This window comes from Nyctereutes procyonoides, unplaced genomic scaffold (assembly GCF_905146905.1).
Source record: "Nyctereutes procyonoides isolate TBG_1078 unplaced genomic scaffold, NYPRO_anot_genome, whole genome shotgun sequence".
NCBI classification, from domain to species: domain Eukaryota; kingdom Metazoa; phylum Chordata; class Mammalia; order Carnivora; family Canidae; genus Nyctereutes; species Nyctereutes procyonoides.
Window position 1 is genome coordinate 66,470,078 of NW_026575126.1, and position 21,697 is coordinate 66,491,774.

Consider the following 21,697-nt stretch of genomic DNA (forward strand, 5'->3'; position numbering starts at 1 on the left):
CTATAAACATTTTTATTCTTGAGGCAATTAGTATAGAAATAGGATATGCTTTCAGATAAATTATTTCTGTGATTGAATTATAAAAAGGATAAATCTTTAAAGTTTTAATTTTCCAGTTTACAGTGTAATATTAATTTCAGGTTCAGTCAGTCTAGTGATTCAGTACTTCCGTATGTCACCTGGTCATGACAGGTGCACTCCTTAATCCCCATTACCTATTTAACCGCCCCCCACCCCCTCATCTCTGATAACCATCAGTTCTTCATAATTAAGAGTCACTTCTTGGTTTCTTTTTCTCCCCCCTTTGTTTCTTAAATTCCACTTACAAGTGAAATACCTGTCTCTGATTTAAATTTTGCCTAGGATAATACTCTCTAGCTCCATCTGTGTCATTGCAAATGGCAAGATTTCACTTTTTATGTCTAATATTTCATTATGTATACACACATATATACACACACACCATATCTTTATCCATTCATCGATTGATGGACACTTGGACTGCTTCCATATCTTGGCTATTGTAAATAATGCTGCTATAGACATAGGGATGCATGTATTCTAAAAGGGAAAGTCATTTGAAATTTTTTAGGTGTATCATTTTGACAATGAAAACAGGCAAGTTTGCTTTAGAAGTTTATATATAGGTTTTGGTGTTTTGTTTTTATGGATTCTGTTCTTTTTAATCAATCATTTTAAACTTAGAAGCTCTTCCCCATAGTACAAAATCTTGGACTTGGTTTTTCACATTTGGCAATCATAATTTTTAACATTGGAATGAACAGTGAGATGTTGAAGTGATTATGAAGTTGCAAGCCCATAAGGAATGAGAAATTAAGAAACTTGCATTTAAATCAATCCTTATTGCAGGACTACTGGTTTTGTAAACAACAAGGCGTGTGTTATTTGGAGCTTTCTGTAAATCAGTGTATTCAAAAATTCACACAGACTATTTACTGTAGTTTCACATAGAAAAAGAAATGTACTATAGAATTCTCCCTCTATTCTCCCCTAGATAATTTAAAATTTATCCTTTTTAAACCACGCAGATAGCTAGATTTAAGGGGTCTCCTCAACAAGCTAGATGAGCTCAGAGCTAGAAACTGCCTTTTAGCACTGGTTAGTGGTGGAAGCTTTGAAACACACCCCATCTGTATGATACATTCAGTGCAGACGTGAAGTTAGAGACCTGGAATTTTTAATTTTTTTTTTGAATTTTTAATTTTTTAAAAACTTGATGGGACACCTGGGTGGCTTAGGGGTTGAGCGCCTGCCTTCCGCCCAGGGTATCCTGGGATCGAGGCCCACATTGGGCTTCCTGTAGAGAGCCTGCTTCTCTCTGCCTATGCCTCTTCCTCTCTCTCTGTCTCTCATGAATAAATAAATAAAATCTTAAAAAAAAAAAACCCACAGGCCTGAGCAGGGTGGGGGAGGGGCAGAGGAAAAGGGAGAAGCAGATTCCTCCTTGAGCAGGCAGCCCCATGCAGGACTTAGTCCCAGGACTCTGAGATCATGACCTGAGCCAAAGGCAGACACTTAACTGACAACCACCCAGGCTCCTGAGAGACCTAGGATTTAATAGGATCGTTGCTTCTACTTGGCTCCTCTTTGCTTCTTAAATGTTAACTCATTTTTCCAAAATTATTTTTATCAAAAGTTGATCAATCAGGTCAATTAAAAAGTCATTTGTGAGGCAGCCTGGGTGGCTCAGCGGTTTAGCGCCGCCTTCAGCCCAGGGTGTAACCTTGGAGTCCCGGGATCGAGTCCCACATCAGGCTCCCTGCATGGAGCCTGCTTCTCCCTCTGCCTGTGTCTCTCATGAATAAATAAATAAAAATTTTTAAAAATGATAAAATCATTTGTGCTTCAAACTCTGCACAAAATCTGAGCTGTACATTGGATTGACTGAAATTTGGAAGAGACTGTTGGTAAAGGGACTTGCTGCTTAGGATAGGCCATCTTCACAGATACATGTTTTCTGGAACAAATGACCCACTCATTGGGGCTGAGGAGTCCTTCAGTCCTATGTGTTCTGGTAAACAGATCTGTTATTTACAGGAGCAAGAGCAGGCTTCCCTGCAGTTTTGCTCTGGTAGTGTCTTGAGCAGCTCTTTACAGTTAATTTTTCAAAGTGTTTAGTTACATAACAATATAGAGTGTTTCTAGGGCAGCTGTGCCTCACCACAGTATTGACAAGAGAATTCTCCAATTAACTGATTAATGCTATCAGTTTTTTTAAGGCAGTGGATTTATATCCTGTTTTCCCATCTCCTGCCCACTAAGGGGTCTTTTTCTGCTCTCAGAAAATGAGTGATTTGTTTGAAGATTAGGGAATAGAATCTTAAAAAAAATTTTTTTTTTAATTTGAGAGAGAGAGAACAAGCATAAACAGGGAGGAGAGAGGGAGGGGGAGAAGCAGGCTCTTCACTGAGCAGGGAGCCTGATTTGGGGCTCGATTCCAGGACCCTGAGATCATGACCTGAGCCAAAGGCAGAAGCTTAACCGATTCAGCCACTGAGGCACCACTCGGCTTTGTTTCTTTTTTAAGATTTATTTATTATAGAGATAGCAAGGGGGGTGAGGAGCACAGGGAGAGAGAGAAGCAGACTGCACTGGGCACAGAGCTGGATGTGGGGCCTGATCTCAGGACTCTGAGATCATGACCTGAGCTGAAATCAAGTGGGTGCTTAACTCACTAGACCACCCAGGTGCTGCTAGGCTCTGTTTTCTAACTTGAGAAGCTTACCTCCTGTTAAACTGAAGTCAGCCAGCACTCTTTTTTTTTTTTTTTAATTTTTATTTCTTTATGATAGTCACAGAGAGAGAGAGAGGCAGAGACACAGGCAGAGGGAGAAGCAGGCTCCATGCACTGGGAGCCCGACGTGGGATTCGATCCCGGGTCTCCAGGATCGCGCCCTGGGCCAAAGGCAGGCGCTAAACCGCTGCACCACCCAGGGATCCCCTCAGCCAGCACTCTTAACTGCCGCTGCTTAGTAAGATGACTTGGAGGAAGCGTGTCTCTCTTTGCTCCTTTTTTTTTTTTTTTTTTTTTTTTTAAGATTTTACCTATTTATTCATGAGGGACACACAGAGAGAGGCAGAGATAGAGGGAGAAGCTGGCTCCATGTAGGGAGCCCAATGTGGGACTTGATCCTGAGACCCCAGGATCATGCCCTGGGCTGAAGGCAGGCGCTAAGCCGCTGAGCCACCCAGGCGTCCCTCTTTCTGCTCCTTTGACATCGGTTGATGTATCGAGAGAACCAATAGGATGTAAAGATAGTCCTTAGAGGAATTGGCCCTTCTGATAGTGAAGGCTGAGAAGTCCCACCATCTGCTGTGTGTATGCTGGAGAATGGGAAAGTCAGTGGGGAAGGCCTGCCAGCTCTGCAAGCTGATGGTGCTCCCAGTTCGAATCTAAAGGCCCAAGAACTAGGAACACAATGTCTGAAGGCAGCAGATGGATGTCTCTGCTCAAGCGAAGAGGGAGCTAAAGTGCCCCCTCTGCCTCCTTCGATTCGGGCCCCAAGCTGGTTGGATGATGCCCACCCACATTTGTGAGGGCGCTCCATCCTCAATCTATCAATTCTTTTCTGGAAGTGCTCTTACACACCCAGAGATAATGTCTTACCAGCCATCCTGAGTCCCTCAGCTCAATCAAGTTGATGTAAAACTAACCATCACTGTTGTACAGCTGCCTCTTGTCAGCTGAGTTCTCGCACATCCTGAAGTGTCTGGTTTCTGTGGGACACCCACAGGGATGCCATAGCTAGGGCATTTCTGGTCACCACTGCTCCTGCTCCAAGACTTGATTAAGGACTCACAGTTGTTCAGAAAAACCTGCTTATTGTAGGAGAGTGATCTGGAAAAGGAGGGCTGTTGTCTTATTCTCACTACAGGTGCTTTGTCTGTATGTGGCAAGTGCCAGCAGACACATCTGAATTCATCCAGAAATTGAGAACACAGCAGTGAGGGGCCTACCCTCCTTCTGCCACCTTGTGCCCCAGCACCTGGAGCCACAGAAGTGGTAAAAAAAACTATAGCATTTCACTCTCAAACTTGACCTTGTCTACTTCATTACTCAGATTCATAACAGAGGGAGCCTTTGGGTTTTTTTGTTTGTTTTTGTTTTTTAATCTGGCAGAGATAGCACAAGCAGGTGGACTGAGAAACGGAGAGGAAGAACCAGGCCCCCACTGAGCAGAGAACCTGATGTGGGGCTTCATCCCAGGACTCTGGGATCATGACCTGAGCCAAAGCAGATGCTCAACCAAATGAGCCACCCAGGTGCCCCAGGAGCCTTGGGTTTTAGTGTGTTGGGAGAAGGGTGATCCAGAAAAAGGGATGAAAATGCCCAGTTCATTCCAGATGAGAAACAATTAGGCCAAGGAACCTGCCCCTGTGAGTAACACACCCCAGGGCTTAAAGCATCCTTTCTCAGCAAAATGCATCGTCTTTTTCAGTTTCAGTATTTTAATATGGCTATTAGCATGACCAAGAAGACCTGGGTTTTCTTTTAAAACCTGTTCATTGGGGGAATCCCTGGGTGGCTCAGCGGTTTGGTGCCTGCCTTTGGCCCAGGGTGTGATCCTGGAGCCCGGGGATTGAGTCCCACGTCGGGCTCCCGGCATGGACCCTGCTTCCTTCTCCCTCTGCCTGTGTCTCTGCCTCTCTCTGTGTGTGTGTGTGTGTGTCTATCATAAATCAATCAATCAATCAATCAATCATTAAAAAAAAAACCTGTTCATTGGGACACTTGGGTGGCTCAATCAATGAAGCGTCTGCCTACAGGTCAGGTCAAGATATCGGGGTCCTGGGATCGAGTCCCATGTTGGGCTCCCTGCTCAGCTGGGAGTCTGCTCCTTCCTCTCCCCCACTCCCTGCTTGTGTGCTCTCGCTCTCTCAAAAATATTTTTTAAAAAACCTGTCCATTGATACAGGGCTTTTTTTTTTTTTTAAGGTACCCTTTATTTTTGTACATGTGAGGGGCATTGTGTATTGCACTTTGAGTTGGCTGATGAGGTCAAATGTGTGAAAATGTCAAGTGGTTCCTTTGTTATTTTAAATGATTTTTTATTATTTTTAAGTACTCTCTACAGCCAACCTGGGGCTCCAATTTACAATCCCCAGATCAGGAGTTGCACGCTCCACCGAATGAGCCAATCAGGCACCCCAAGTCTTTATTTTGTGGCCTTTACTAATCTGGGTGCATTTCAGTGGCACATTTTCATCTCCCTCTGAAGGTGGACAAGTGAATGGGATACTCCTGTGGAGTATCCAGTGGATGGGGTACTCCTGCCTTGACACTGTGTATTTAGTCAACTCCAGGGTAATTTGAATGAGCTGTCTAATTGGGGGGGAATGAATGGGGTGTGAAGCAAATCCCCCCTTTCCACGGGCCCCCCTCTGTCATGTGAGGCTCACTTTTGCCACAAGAGGGAGCCATATGTTCACATAGGGAGTGTCCCTACAGGCAAGAACTTGGGGTTTTCTTTTCTGTTTATCCAAATTCAAACTCAAAAACTAATATAAAAATGTTGTACTTAATCCAGTTCAATGTGGTTTGTTAAGCTCAATGAGAGTGATTTATCAAGCCTTAACAAGATTTAGCTCTTTAACTCAATACCTATAGATGGTGCTTTAAAACAAGAAGATAAATGTGTTAGATAAATAAATTTGGTGAGTTTATTTTTATTTTTTATTTTGGAAACTGACTTTCAGTATGAAACCACATTTTCTTTTTTCTTTTCTCTTTTTTTAAAGTAAGCTCCATCTAAATAAATAAATAAATAAAGTAAGCTCCATGCTCAGCGTGGAGCCCAAAGCAGGGCTTAAACTCACAACCTTGATATCAAGACCTGAGCCAACATCAAGAGTTGGACACTTAACTGACTGAGCCCCCCAGACGCCCCTGAAATCACATTTTCCCACTGTATTAAGAAGCCCATGGGTTTTGTTCTGAGGGGGCTTCTCAGAGAATTCATTTCTGCCCAGGGCTACACACAGCCTCCTGGGGCAGCTGAGCCCCAACAGGTCCCTTCAGCTTGGTGTGGTGTGGGTCTGTGCTGACTCAGCTTGGGCCACAGTGGGCTTGTCCTGAGCCTAACCCACCTATGAGAGCCTCTTGGGAGACCCTGATGGGGAAATCTGCCACAGGAACGAGTCAGATTTTCACAACAGAAACCATAACTCTAGATTTCTTTCATGGCTCATAGTGAAATGCTTTTAAAATGTCAGAATCTGTTAAAATATTGGGAAATACTATTGTTCTGTAACATCAGTGAAATATTCCTCCTTCCAGTGCCTTTTTGTAAAAGATCTCTCAGAGAATTTTCTTAAATGATTAATTGTGATAATTGAGTACATACATATAAATAGCATATAAACTATTTGATTTCTTGGAAATGTTCTGAGTACCACTTAGGACTTACTAAAATAAAGCAGTTTGTTTGAATAAACCCCAGGCTTCCTCTTTGTTAGATGTTTCCGTTTTACTCTCTTGGGGAAAAATTGCTAGGATTTTGCTCCCTCTCTCCTGCTTGATTCAGAATGTAGTTATTCAGAGCTGCTCACATACATTTTGCAGGGTCACAAAACCTGGCATGAGTTCCTTATAAAACTCTTCATGTCATGAAGCTCATTTTAAAAATAAATTTTACTTATTTATTCATACGAGACACAGAGATGGAGGCAGAGACACAGGCAGAAGGAGAAGCAGGCTCCATGCAGGGAGCCTGATATGGGACTCTATCCTGGGATCAGGCCCTGAGCTGAAGGCAGATGCTTCAACAGCTGAGCCACCCAGGCGTCCCATGAAGCTCATATTTTTATGCACATGGTTCACCATATCTGCTTATTTAGAATGACAATGTTTTATTAAAAGAGAAACTAACAATAATGTCCTAACCCCAAAGAACCATCAGGCAGTTGATCACTTTGATAGCTAATAGCCATTCCCACCCCTGCCCAGTGCAGAGACAGTGACCGCCCATGGAACACTCTTTTAAACCTTCAGAATGATCCTGAAACACAGTGGTTCTCATTTCAGTGTTTGAGGACACAAAGATGAGATAGCATAGCCGGTAACTGGCAGAATTATGATTTAAACAGTTTGCTGATTTATTTTTCATGTTTTGTTTTGTTTTGTTTTTCCTGTTCACTTCCTTTCAAGATAGTCTTTCAACATCCAGGAAGTATTCAGTGGGTGCCTACTATGTACCAGGCATCCTCATAGGTGTTGGAGACAGAGCAGAAAGTAAAACCAAGCCCCAATGGCGCCTGGTTGGCTCAGGTGGTAGAGGATATGACTCTTTTTTTTTTTTTTTTTTTTTAGGATATGACTCTTGATCTCAGAGGTGTGAGTTCAAGCCCCATGTGGGATGTAGAGATTACTTTCCTTGAAATAAAACCAAGCCACTATCTTCTCTGAGCCCAGCAGTTCAGATTTGTTCCTTATTAAGTAATGAGCAAAAGAAGTGAGGTAAAAGCAGGTATGCATGGGGAAGTGGAAAGGTCTTTGCTGTTATAAAAGTGCTGATATTTGCTTTTTGACCAGATTGTGAAAATGAGAAAGATCACAACGAAGAATTAAAGTTTTGTCTGCTAACTGCTTGGTATTGACAAGGTCTCTAAGGATTAGAGCCAAATCCCCTAACTGTGTATTGAATCTTTTCTAATCTCTGGCTGCATTGCCCAGGTCAGCCTCAAGCTTTTCTACTGATTGTCCAAGATTTAAAAACAAAAAACAAGAACAAAAAAACAATTTAAATGAATCTAAAATTATGAAAATTATGCCGGGGCTATCCCATTCAGTAGCTCCTACCACACATGTGACTACTTAAAAATAATTAAAATAAATTAAAAAAAAAATCCAGTTCCTCACTCATACCAGCCACCTTTTAAGTTGTTAGTTTCTACATAGCTCATGGCTATAGCAGCGGAAGCTCAGAGAAAGGACATTTCTATCGTGGAAATATTCTGTTGGACACAAGGTATGTCACAGATGTGCTTGTGACAATATTGCTTTTTTTTTTTTTTAAGATTTTATTTACTTAGAGACACACACACAGAGAGACAGAGACACAGGCAGAGGGAGAAGCAGGCTCCTCAAGGGGAGCCCAACTCGGGACTCAATTCCGGGACTCCAGGATCACGCCCTGGGCCAAAGGCAGGCCCTAAACTGCTGAGCCACCCAGGGATCCCTGACAATTTTGCTTCTTCAGGATATGAAGACCTTTAACATATTGGAGTGCATGACTTTAATTGTAACCCTCCCCCCCCCCATCAAACTAAGACAAAAACACCATTCTCTTGAAGTGAGGAGGAAAGGGATCACCAGTTTGCACATGATTTTCTGTAAGCTGTTGCTCTACAAGAAGGGATTGTCTTAGTCTCTTACTTTTTATTGTATTCATGAGTGTATTAGGGTTTTGTGGAGAAACTGAATCAATAGCGTACAGAGGCATAAAAGAGATTTATGATGGGAATTGGCTTATGCAACCATGGAGGCTGAGACATGCCACGATATGCTGCTCTCTGCAAGCTGGAGAACCAGGAGAGCCAGTGTTAGAACACTCCAAGACCAGAACACTCAGAGACCAGAAGCAGGAGCCCTGGGATCTGAGGACAAGAGAAGATGCATGTCACAGCTCAAGAAGAGAGAATTTGTGAGGTGCCTAGGTGGCTCGGTTAAGCATCTGCCTTCAGTTCAGGTCATCGTCTTAGGGTCCTGGGATCCAGCCCTGCAGCGGGCTCCCTGCTCTCTGGGGAGTCTGCTTCTCCCTCTTCCTCTGCCCTCCTCTCCACTCCTGTGCTCTCCCTTACATAAATAAATAAAGTCTTAAAAAAAAAAAAAAAAAGAACTTGCCCTTCCTCTGCCTTTTTGTTCTATTCAGGCCCATGCTGCCTGCCCACATTGGTTTGGGAAGATCTTTATTAGTCTATTGATTCAAATGCTAATCTCTTGGGAAACACTCTTACCAGACACACCCAGAAATAATGTCCTGCCAACTCTGGGCATCCTTAGTCCTGTCCAGTTGACACATAAAATGAACCATCACAGCGAAGTACTTCATGACCCCGAGATCAAGAGTCGTGTGCTCTACTGATTGAGCCAGCCAGGCTTCCCTCTCTTTGAAAGGAAGATGTGAAAATTTAACACAGTGGCAACTACATGGAAGTTCTGTGACACAAGTTCTAGTGGCCTCCTCTCTGTCTTTATATGATTCTGTATATTTAAAAATATATTTTAAAATGTAGAACCCGTGGACCCTCTCAGTTAAGTCCTAACCATTTTATTGTCCTGTGGCAATTGGTTTTAAAGTCTCTTTCAACCCCGCACCTTTTGAAAAACTGTCACCTTCTATAAGACTGTCGCCCTGGCTGGTGATTTTAGGGAAGAAGGGTGCACCGTGATTTAGCACACTCCCAAGCAAAAACAGACACAGGTTGAAAGCCTGACTTTGGCCCTAGTCATGGGACTTGAAATGATTCATGAGAACATCCTGTATGGCCCCTCTCTAGAGCCACTTGGGGACTCAAGCCGTGAGAGAGGACAGCCTGAGGAATTGAGGCAGGTCTTGGAAACAGTTGTCTCCCTAGACCTGTGGGTTTTACCAAGGAATCCTTGAGCTCCTTCCAACGTCCAGGCTGGCCTCCCCCTTGTTACCTCCAAAAATAGGATTTGGAACTTATTCCCCATGTGACCTAATGCGTGTCACATTTGTGGGCAGGAAGTGAATGCTTTCCTGCTAGGCCTGCACCATCCCCGGGAGATGGTCTGAGAAGGCATGCCTTCCTTCTCTGTCCTCCTTTACAACAGAATGTCAGCACACATAATGTGAGACTGCTTTCTTCAGTCTGAAAACATAGCATGTTCTTGAAAACTACAGCAGAAGATGTTAGATTGGCTGGATTTGTTTGATCCGGGGTTCCAATGCTTCATAGACAAAGTATGGTCAGCTATTAGTAATCATGCTGTCCATCCCTTTGACCCCTGTTCTGGGATCTGTGGGGCTCATAAAAGTGGTGAGGTTGGCTCATTGGGGAAACACTCACATCCTCTAAACAATCAGACCAGACAACAGAATTTGGCTCGTTGACCCAATGTGTGGTTGAGAATCCTACGCTGCATTGAATCAGGCAGGCCACGGCTTGAAATGTTTGCAATAGTAATTTGGGGTTCCCAGGATTTGGAATAAGAATCTGATGTCCTCATTTCACCATGGCTGCATGTCAGGGTCTAAGGATAGACGGTGAGCAGGACCCAAGATGGTCTGGAGCATCCACGGGTTGGGGAGAAGAGTAACACCCAAACCCAACATCACCCAAACACTACACTGCCTTTATGTATTAAGATCTCTCATAACAGTGTCCTATACTTACTGTCCCCGAACTGTACTCTTACAAATGGTTAATTTTATATGAGGTATATTTTATTACAAAAAAAGAAAAAAAAACTTTAAAAAAGACTTGAGAAATGACCAAGGCTGTGGAGTCTTGTGAGACCCAGCCAGATGAAATGCCCAGTGGCCCCAGGCTGCCTTTCTTACTTGGTTATGGGAGGACTTCTGTGCCCGCCCTGTGTCTGGCTCTCTTATTCCTGAGAGTGGAGTGACTACCCTGTTTCTCCAGCTATAGACCTTAACCCTCTGTATGGACTGAATTGTGTGTGCCACTAACTCCACCCTCACCCCACCCCATTAATAGGTTGAAGCCCTAATCCCTGATATGATGATATTTGGAAATAGGGACTTTAGGAGGTAGTTATTTTTAGATGAGTTCAGGAGGGTGAGGCCCCCACACTGGGATTAGTGTCTTTATAAGAAGAGGAAGAGGGGCATCTGGCTGGCTCAGTCAGTTAAGTGTCTGCCTTCAGTTCAGGTCATGATCTCAGGGTCCTGGGATCGAGACCTGCATTGGGCTCCTGGCTTGGTGGAAGCCTGCTTCTCTCTCTCCTTCTGCCTGCCACTCCCCTGCTCATGTTCTCTCTCTGCCAAATAAATTAAGCTCTCTCTAAAAAAAGAAGAAGAAGAAAAAGAAGAAGAAGAAGAAGAAGAGGAAGAGACCAGAGAGCACTCTGTTTCTCTGCCATGTGAGGACACAGCAAGTAGGTGGCCATCTATAAGCCAGGAAGACAGCCCTCACCAAGAGCCTAACCTCCTGGCACCTTGATCTTGACTTGGATTCTCCAGAACAGTGAGAAATAAATGTCTGTGGTTCAAGCCATCTGGTCTGTGGTGTTTTGTTCTAACAGCCCAGGATGACCAAGGCACCCTCAGAGCCAAGGGGTGTTTGTCCCAGAGGGATGTCTGCAGACCTGAGGCCCCCACCTCTGACCCTCCACTGCTCAGATGGAAGGTTACCTATAGCACTGGTCAGTACTTCTTAGAGAACCTGCCCAAAAGTGCCAAGAAAATCTACTGGGCTGCTCCAAAGGCCCATAGGGAGAATCAGAGAGAAAACATTGCCACACACACTGACATGACCACCTTTTCTCTATATGAACTTTACAGCCTAGAGGAGGGAAGGGAACTAATGTGGCCTGGCATTCGTATGTGGATGTCGCTCTCTTTTTGGGGGTGATGAAAATGTTCTAAACTTGATTGTGGTGGTGCTTGCACAACCCTGTGAATATTTGAGTCCACCAAATTGTACACTTCATCTTGTTTCATTTATTTATTTATTTATTTATTTATTTATTTATTTATTTATTTAGTAATCTCTATGCCTGACCTGGGGCTCAAACTCACAACCCCAAGATCAAGAGTCACATGCTCTTCTGACTGAGCCAGCCAGGCACCCCAAATTATATACTCTGCATGGATGGGTTGTGTGGCGCATAAGTTGTATCTCAATAAAGCTATTTAAGTGTAACCAGTATTTTGGGGCAGCCTGGGTGGCTCAGTGGTTTAGCGCCGCCTTCGGCCCAGAGCATGATCCTGGAGACCGGGGACCGAGTCCCACATCGGGCTTCCTGCATAGAGCCTGCTTCTCCCTCTGCCTGTATTTCTGTCTCTCTGTCTCTGTCTATGTCTCTCTCTCCTCTCTGTCTCTCATGAATAAATAAATAAAATCTTTAAAAAAAAAAGTGCAACCAGTATTTCTATGCCAGTTAAGGGGAGAAATAAAGGGAATAATGGGATGGGAGCTAGGGAAGCCAAAGTTGCAGACAGATGTACCACAATCAGGGGTTCTTATGTGGAATTGAGGGGTAGCTAGGGGCATTTGGAAATGTGGGTGTTGGTTAACTCCATGACTTGGGAAGTGCCATTGGCATTGATGGGGTGAGAGCCAGAGAAGCTAAACGTCCTGTAATGCCTACATCAGTTCTGCCCACTAAGAGTTTTCCTATCTACTGGCACCCCCCTTTCCAATCCCCTCCTTCCAACCAAAAAACTCTGCTCAGGGGAGATTTTTTGGTGTTAACATTTATGTATTTTAATACTTTTCTACACAAGACTTTGAAAAGCTCCGTTGCATTTTTGCAACCATAGGAATAAATTTCACTTCAGCTTTTATGCCCACAGCTTTATGAGGTATAACTGACAAATAAAATGGTAAGATATTTAAAGTATACATCATGACAATTTTATATATATATAATATATAGTTCACCCTCCCATCTAGTTCATTAAAATATTCATCACTGGGGATGCCTGAGTGTCTCAGCAGTTGAGCACCTCCCTTCAGCCCAGGGCATGATCCTGGGGTCCCGGAATCGAGTCCCACATGGGGCTCCCTGCATGGAGACTGCTTCTCTCTCTGTCTGTGTCTCTGTCTCTGTCTCTCTCTGTCTCTCATGAAAAAATAAAATAAAATAAAATAAAATAAAATAAAATAAAATAAAATAAAATAAAAAGATATCCATCACCATATATAATGTTTGGTGAGAACATTTAAGTTTTACTTTCTTAGTGAATTTCAATTATAAGATATAGTACTATCAACTATAGTCACCTTATTTACCTTAGATTCCCAGACCTTATTTATCTTAGAGCTGAAAGTTTGTACCCCCCCTTTTTTTAAATTTTTATTTATTTATGATAGTCACACACAGAGAGAGAGAGAGGCAGAGACACAGGCAGAAGGAGAAGCAGGCTCCATGCACTGGGAGCCCGACACGGGATTCGATCCCAGGTCTCCAGGATCGCGCCCTGGGCCAAAGGCAGGCGCCAAACCGCTGCGCCACCCAGGGATCCCTGTACTCTTTTTTTTTTTACTAACCTCTCACTATTCCTGCCCCCTGCCAAGCCAGCCTCTGCCAACCACTTTTCTACTTTTCTGTTTAAGGTTTTTTTTGTTGTTGTTGTTGTTGTTTTTTTTTTTTTTTAGATTCCATACACAAGTGATGACACACAGTGTTTGTCTTTGTCTGTCTGGTTTATTTCACTCAGCATAATGCTCTCAAGCTACATCCATGTTTCACAAGCGGCAGGATTTCCTTCTTTCCATTGTATGTATGTATATGTACCTCACATCTTCTTTATCCATCCATCCGCTGATGGACATGTAGATTGCTTTCATTTCTTGGCAATTGTGAATAATACTGCAATGAGCACAGGGGTGTAGATATCTCTTCAATATCCTGTTTTCATTTCCTTTGGGTGTATACCCAGCAGTGGGAGTGCTGGATCATATGGTGGTTCTATTTTAGTCTTTTGAGGAATTTCCATACTGTTTTTCTTAGTGGCTGCACTAATTTACATTCCCACAAACAGAGCAGGAAGATTCCCTTTTACCCACATCCTTGCTAAGGCTTGTTGCTCTTATCTCTTGTGTTTTGGATGGCTGCCATTCTAATAGGTGTGAGGTGAGATCTCATTGTGGCTTTGGTTTGCATTTTTTTTTTTTAAGTTTTTTTATTTAAGTCATCTCTATACCCAGCATGGGGCTCAAACTCATGACATTGAGATCTAGAGTCGCATGCTCTTCCTACCCAGCCAGCCAGGTGCCCTGGTTTGCATTTCTTTGATGATGAGTATTGTTGAGCACCTTTTCATGTACCTGTTGGCCACTTGTCTGTCTCCTTTGGAAAAATGTCTCTGCAGTTTTTTCTGTCCAGGTTTAAATTGGGTTTGTTTGCTCATTGAGTTCTATGGGTTCTTTGTAGCCTTGGGATATTAACAACCTCTTATCAGATGCATGATTTGCAAATTTTTTTTCCCATTCCAAAGGTGGCCTTTTCATTTTACTGATGGTTTCCTTTGCTATGCAGAACATTTTTAGCATGATGGAGTCTATTTTTGCTTTCCTTGCCTTAGCTTTTGGTACCCTACATCCGCTTTTGATTCTTACTCTGGATCAAACTAAGTAAGCCAAGAGCTGGTCTGTTCCTCAGCCCAGAGGTCCTCACTTCTCTGGGATCTGTTGCCTTTGGTTTCTTCTGTGGGAGCTTACCCAGGTTTTGCTATTTGTTTAGAGGTTATTTTTAGCTGGCTAGACGTTTGGAGGTAAATCTTTTGGGTACTTGCATGGCATTATATTTTTTTAAATGATCATGACTATTTTAAACTGAGTGAGTATAAGTTTGAAGGCAGAAACATTTCCTTTTTAAGGCGCCGTTTCTCTAGCAGTTAGGAAAACTAATCCAAAAGATTAGCAAAAATAGCCTCTTGTTAAATAGCTTGAATCTGGGGGAAATGCTGGCATTTCTTCTGTTCAATGAACCCTTCTGGGGTGAGAGAAAGAAGAAAGGCCGAGGATTGCTGTGAATCTCTGTAGGTAGTGAAGTCCTTCCTGGAACCAAGATTTCTTTTGTTTATTTTATTTTAATTAATTAATTAATTAATTAATTTATTTATTTATTTATTTATTTATTTATTTATTTATGATAGTCACAGAGAGAGAGAGAGAGAGGCAGAGACACAGGCAGAGGGAGAAGCAGGCTCCATGCACCGGGAGCCCGATGTGGGATTCGATCCCGGGTCTCCAGGATCGCGCCCTGGGCCAAAGGCAGGCGCCAAACTGCTGCACCACCCAGGGATCCCCGATTTCTTTTGTTTAAAACCAGGAAGCTTACTGTCTGTCATCAGTGATAAACAATACATACCTGACCCAAAAATATGGCACCAAAAATTTAAGTTAAAGCAATAGTCTACTGAGGAGAAAAGCCCTTTCCTTTCGATCTGGGGGCAATTATCAGCTCACAGGTAAGCCAGGATAGGTGCTTACAGGTATACCAAGGAGCTATGGAGGAAGAACAAGTCCAATGGAATGCACTTTTTTCTTTGGATGCACGGCTGGCAGTACCAGCTCTCTGGCAGTACCAGCTCTCTGCACTCCATGGGATGCCCCAAGAAACCTGGCCTGAAAAAGCATGCAGACTGAGGTACAAGACCAAGCAAGGTTATGTCATATACTGGATCCGTGTGCCACATAGTGGCCGCAAACACCCACTGCCTAAGGCTGCAGCAAGACTGTCCATCATGGTGTCAACCAGTTCAAGTTTGCCCAAAGCCTACAGTCTATAGCAGAGGAATGAGCTGGACACTACTGTGGCCACTGTGGCTCTTATGGTCTTGAATTCTTACTAGGTTGGCAGAGATTCCACATACACATTCTTTGAGGTTATCCTCATTGATCCATTCTATAAAGCTATCAGAAGAAATCCTGACCCCCAGTGGATCACCAAACCAGTTCATGAGCACAGGGAGACCTGAGGGCTGATATCTGCAAGCCGTGAGAATGTGGCCTTGGAAAGCATCCCTAGTTCTGGCACACCATTGGTGGTTCTAGCAGGGGGGCATGGAGAAGGAAGGATCCTCTCCTGCTCCACCTTGCCACTAATATAATTAATGTTTGTGAAATTCTTACCTAATAAACAATTTAGGACAGTCATGTCTGTTAAAAGTGTTCTTTAATTTGTCTGCTAAAATGAGTTGCCTGCAGATTGTCCCATAAATGCACTGTCAAATGATGGAAATTGAACTGCTATAATGTTGGAAGACTGTAAGGGTAGGTAGGGTGCCTGGCTCAGTCAGAAGGGCAACATGACTATCAATCTTGGGGTTGTGAGTTTGAGCTCCACGTTGGGTATAGAAATTACTTAAAAAAATAAAAATCTTAAAAAAAAAAGACAAAATGCTGTTTGGTACAATAGGTGTAAAATAAATTCTATAAAAGTGAAATGTAGAAGCTAGCCCTGTAGGGCCCCTGGGTGGCTCAGTGGTTGAGTGTCTGTCTTTGGCTCAGGTCGTGATCCTAGGTCCTGGGATTGAGTCCTGCATCGCATCAGGCTCCCTGCAGGGAACCTACTTTTCCCCTCTGCCTATGTCTCTGCCTCTATCTCTGTGTCTCTCATGAATAAATAAATAAAATCTTAAAAAAAAAAAGCTAGCTATGTAGATTTGTTGGTGCATGAGTTGGAACCTGTAGCTTCACTAGGGTGATGTAATGCATAAAGCTCTGCTGCTTTACTCTCAAACGGCTGTTTTTAGGGGTTTGATAAGAACAAGCGTATTGCTTCGGATTTTGCTTGGAAATGTGAAGAATATCCTAATCTTTTATCATGATCATATGCAGAATAGTAAAGTTAACAAGGTAGGGGCACATTTTTAGGTTGAATCCAATATTCCATTTATGGAACTGCTGCTTCTGAAAGAATAGTTTAAAAGAATGCCACCATTTTTAGGAGAATTGAATAAATCTGTTGCTAGATGGTTCTCTTACAAATGAAAATAAATCCTGTTTGGGGATCCCTGGGTGGCTCAGCGGTTTAGCACCTGCCTTCAGCCCAGGACGTGATCCTGGAGTCCCGAGATCAAGTTCTGCATGAGGCTCCTGCATGGAGCCTGCTTCTCCCTCTGCCTGTGTCTCTGCCTCTCTCTCTCTCTCTCTCTCTCTCTCTGGGTCTCTCATGAATAAATAAATAAAATCTTAAAAAAAAAAAAAAAGAAATCCTGTTTAACCTAAGCTAGAAAGAACCTAAGAAAGAAAGGAAGGAAGGAAAGAAGGAAGGAAGGAAGGGAGAAAGAAAGTCTGTTAACATCTTTGGGTCAACTCTGTGGGTACCTGGTTTATTTTGGTGGATTTAATTTGTTTCTGCATGTTTGGGAATCAATAGGTCCTGAGGCTCTCCTCATAGCTTTAGGGGTACGGATCTCAGCCTCCCTGAACCCTGGCAGCCACTGACAGGCCCAGAAGCAGGCTTGTCTTCAAAGGTTGTATTTCCATTTGGGAAGTGTTTGAAGTTGTTTAACTTAAAACAGCCTTGAGGGGGACGCCTGGGTGGCTCAGCAGTTAACTGTCTGCCTTCAGCCCAGGGCGTGATCCTGGGATCGAGTCCCACGTCGGGCTCCCTGCATGGAGCCTGCTTTTCCCTCTGCCTGTGTCTCTGCCTCTCTCTGTGTGTGTCTCTAATGAATAAATAAATAAAATCTAAAAAAAAAAAAAAACAGCCTTGAAAAAAAATTATGCCAAGTGAAATAAGCCAGACACAAAGGATAAATATTGTATGATTCTAATTCTGTAAGGGACCTAGAGTAGCCAAAGCTATAGAGACAGAGAGTAGAAGGGTGGGTGCCAGGGGCTGGGGGAAGGGATGGGGTCAGTGTTGGATGGGGACAGAGTTTCAGGTTGAGAAGATGGAAAAGTTCTGGAGATGGGTGGTGATGATGGTTGCACACCAATGTGAATATGCTTCATGCCCTTGAACTAGACACTTAAAACTGGTTAAAATGATAAATTGTGTGTTTTCTATATTCTGTAACACACACACGCACCATTAGGCAGTAGAAAGCTCCATGGGCAGGGGGCTCAGTAGAAAGATTTGGGAGTCATTCAGACCAGGGTTTGAATCCCACCTCCACCATATACCGCTGCTGTGTGACCCTGGGAAGGCATGTAAACTCTGATCCTCAGCTACCTTCTTTTTCATTTTTTTTAAAGATCTTGTTTATTTTGTTTTATTTATTTATTTTAAAGATTGATGTATTGACTCATGAGACACACAGAAAGAGAGAGAGGCAGAGACATAGGCAGGGGCAGACAGGCTCCCCCAGAGAGCCCAATGTGGGACTCGATCACAGGACCCTGGGATCACGACCTGAGCCAAAGGCAAATGCCCAACTGCTGAGCCACTCAGGCGTCCCAAGATTTTGTTTATTTTAGAGGGAGAGAGAGATCCCTGGGTGGCGCAGCGGTTTAGTGCCTGCCTTTGGCCCAGGGCGCGATCCTGGAGACCCGGGATCGAATCCCATGTCGGGCTCCCGGTGCATGGAGCCTGCTTCTCCCTCTGCCTATGTCTCTGCCTCTCTCTCTCTCTCTCTCTCTCTCTCTCTCTCTCTGACTATCATAAATAAATAAAAATTAAAAAAAAATAAAAAAATGGAGAGAAAGGGAAAGAGCATGCATGAACAGGGAGAGGGGCAGAGGGAGAAGGAGAAAATCCCAAGCCGACTCCACACTGAGTGTGGAGCCCAATGTGGGGCTCAGATTTCATGACCCTGAGATCATGACCTGAGCTGAAACTAAGAGTTGGACATTCAACCAATGAGCCACCCAGGCACCCCTACTTTATTTATAAAAGGTGTTAATAATGTCTATGTTGTTAAGGGTATTATGGAGGATCTTATGTACTAAAGCATGCAAAGTACTTTGTCCTGTGCTTGCACACAGCTGACACCCAACAAATGATAGTTACAATTGGGAATAGAGTCATTGTGTACTTGAGAGCTTAAATTCATTGAAATACTACTCAGTAACAGTTTAAAAGAATAACTGGGTCTAGTAACGTTGACATTCCTTTTGTTTTAAACTTTCTAGCTAGCAGTATGGTTAAAATTAAGATTAAAAACTGGGGTACCTGGCTGGCTCAATCAGTGGTGCATGTGGCTCTTGATCTCTGGGTCTTGAGTTCAAGCCCTGTGTTGGGTATAGAGCTTACTTAAAAAAACAACTAATTTTTGGCCTCATAGTTGCTAATTCTTTTTTTTTTCATAGTTGCTAATTCTAAGTGCAGATATGTCCTAAATATTGTATATGTACCATGGAGGCACCAGGGAGGGTTATTTGATGGCTAAGGTTCAAATCTGGTTATTGGCAAGATCATCAGCATTGGTGGTTAAAGAGAACATTCCATGAGGAAAAATATGTGCAACAAGTACATTCTGTAGAGAAAGATTTAAAAGTGAAAATAAAAAGCTTATGTAGCTTTTTGATATCTGAGTGCCTACTGGGGTAAGTGTGTAGGCACTTCTCACATTAGGCTGCCTAGGTAGGTGGCCTAGCTCCATCCCTGCCGAGCTATGGAGCTAGGCAGGTGGCCTAGCTCCATCCCTGCCGAGCTATGGACAATTGTGGTTTCAAGACTGGGGACAACTCACAAATGGGTTTAAAGAAGGTTCACTGAATTTATTTGGACAGTAACTTTGAGGTGTGCTGGGAGACCTGAAAACTACTTAACATGGCACTTGTGGGTTTTTTAAAAATATCTTTTCTTTATTCATTTGAGAGACAGAGACAGTGAGGATGAGCAGGGAGAGGGGCAGAGGGAAAGGAAGAGAGAGACTCTGCTGAGCTGGAAGCCCGGTGCAGGACTCGATCCCAGGACCCTGAGATCATGACCTGAGCTGCAGGCAGATGCTTAACCAGCTGAGCCACCCAGGCACTCTCTTTGGCTAAGTTATTAAATATCCATGCTCTGCCTGCTAGATTTTGGGTCCCTCTGCTTTCCTGATTTGACCAGCTACCTTAGCAAACAGAATTCAACTTTTTTTTTTAAGATTTTATTTATTTATTTGTGAAAAACACAGAGAGAGGCAGAGGGAGAAGCAGGCTTCCTCCTGGGAACCCAATGTGAGACTCGATCCCCGGACCCCAGGATCACAACCTGAGCCAAAGGCAGATGCTGAACCACTGAGCCACCCAGGCACCTCCAGAATTCAACTTTTTTTTAAAGATTTTATTTATTAAAAAAAAAGATTTTATTTATTTATTCATGAGAGACACAGAGAGAGAGAGAAAGAGAGAGATTGAGAGGGGCAGACATAGGCAGAGGGAGAAGCAGGCTCCATGCAGGGAGCCCGAAGTGGGACTCAATCTCCGGTCTCTAGGATCAGGTCCTGGGCTGAAGGCGGTGCTAAACTGCTGAGCCACCCAGGCTGCCCCAGAATTCAATTTTTAATAAATTATCAGTTCAGTCAATCTATTACTATTTCCATTTTGCATTTCAAATAAAACTAGAAGGTGAAAGACATTAATTTATACTGAGCTTTAATGTCAAGGCTAAAGGCATGTGTGTGGTTTTTTTTTTTTTTTTTTTTGGTTAAAGGCATGTGTTTAATTTCAGTTTGGAGGGATTGAGACATGAGCATATGCCTCCCTTAAACAAAAAAAACTTTTTTTCTCTTGTCCACAAAGCATCTTCTTTTTTTAAAATGGGTTTTTCTTCTTCTTCTTCTTCTTTTTTTTTTAAGACTTTGTTATTTATTCATAAGAGACACAGAGACAGAAGCAGAGACACAGGCAGAGGGAGAAGCAGGTTCCCCTCTGAGAGTCCGATGTGGGACTGATCTTAGGACCCCAGGATCGTGACCGGAGCCAAAGGCAGAGTCTCAACCATTGAGCCACCCAGGTGCCCCTACATAGCATCTTTTCAACTGATTGTGATACTCAGATGAATTTGCTTACCAAAGTATATTTCCATACATCATTATTTAAAATATTTTTAAAAAGATTTTATTCATTTATTCATGAGAGACACAGAGAGAGAGAGAGAGGCAGAGACATAGGCAGAGGGAGAAGCAGGCCCCATGCAGGGAGCCTGACTGGGTACTCCGGGATCACGCCCTGGGCTGAAGGCAGTTGCCCAACCGCTGAGCCACCCAGGCGTCCTAATAAGACCGTTGTTATTTTAGTCAACTCCCCAGTATTTTATTATCAGCCATGCAAAATATTTTTTTTTAACTTTCTCTGATTTCAGTTGCATAAACTATATGTACCAATGGTTCTCAAGCTAGACTGGTCATAAAAGCCACTAGAAATATGTAATAGCCATGCAGATGGCCAAGATAGCCCAATTTAGAAAGGCTGGCTAGAATCTGCATCTTTTCATGCACCAGTGTGGTTTATAGATAAGACTTTTTGAAATAGTGGTGTATACAGATGTCCTGGGTTAGCCAGTAAAAATCGATCAGGTTGGATGGTGGAACTTTTTTTGACATACCAACTTGAAAGACATGTTGAAAATAATTCATTAGGGGCACCTGGGTGGTTCAGTCAGTTAAGTGTCTACCTTTCGCTCAGGTCATGATCTCAGGGTCCTGGGATAGAGCCCCATGTTGGGCTCTGCACTCAGTAGGGAGTCTGTTTCTCCCTCTACACCCCTGCTCGTGCTCTCTCTCTCTTTCTCTCAAATAATTAAGTAATATCTTTAAAAAAAAAGAAAGGAAAGAAACTACCAGACTATTCTTCCAGAATAACTATGTCATTTCATTCCTACCAGAGCTGTATGCATGATCCAATTTTTCCATATCATTGACAGTATTTGGTATTGTCACTGTTTTTAATATTAGCCAATGACAGGTATCTCATTGTGGTCTTAATTTACATTTTGTTACTGGTTAATGATGTTAAACATCTTTTCAGGGGTGCCTGGCTGGCTCAGTTGGTGGAGCATGTGATTCTTGATATCTAGGTTGTAAGTTCGAGTCCTATGTTGGGTGTAGAGATTACTTAAAAACAAAATATATTTTTAAAAAGA

At 43.0% G+C, this 21,697-nt stretch overlaps 1 protein-coding gene across 1 annotated transcript in view; it reads left to right on the plus strand.

The window, feature by feature from the left end:
• The window catches only part of FAM220A (family with sequence similarity 220 member A), an 18,492-nt gene extending 2,678 nt beyond the window's left edge, over positions 1-15,814 (plus strand). Inside the window, 5 exon segments of the mRNA XM_055340706.1 lie at positions 15,161-15,249; positions 15,252-15,405; positions 15,408-15,496; positions 15,498-15,681; positions 15,684-15,814. Coding sequence (XP_055196681.1) covers positions 15,161-15,249; positions 15,252-15,405; positions 15,408-15,496; positions 15,498-15,681; positions 15,684-15,814 — 647 coding nt within the window.
• Positions 15,815-21,697: the final 5,883 nt, after the last annotated feature.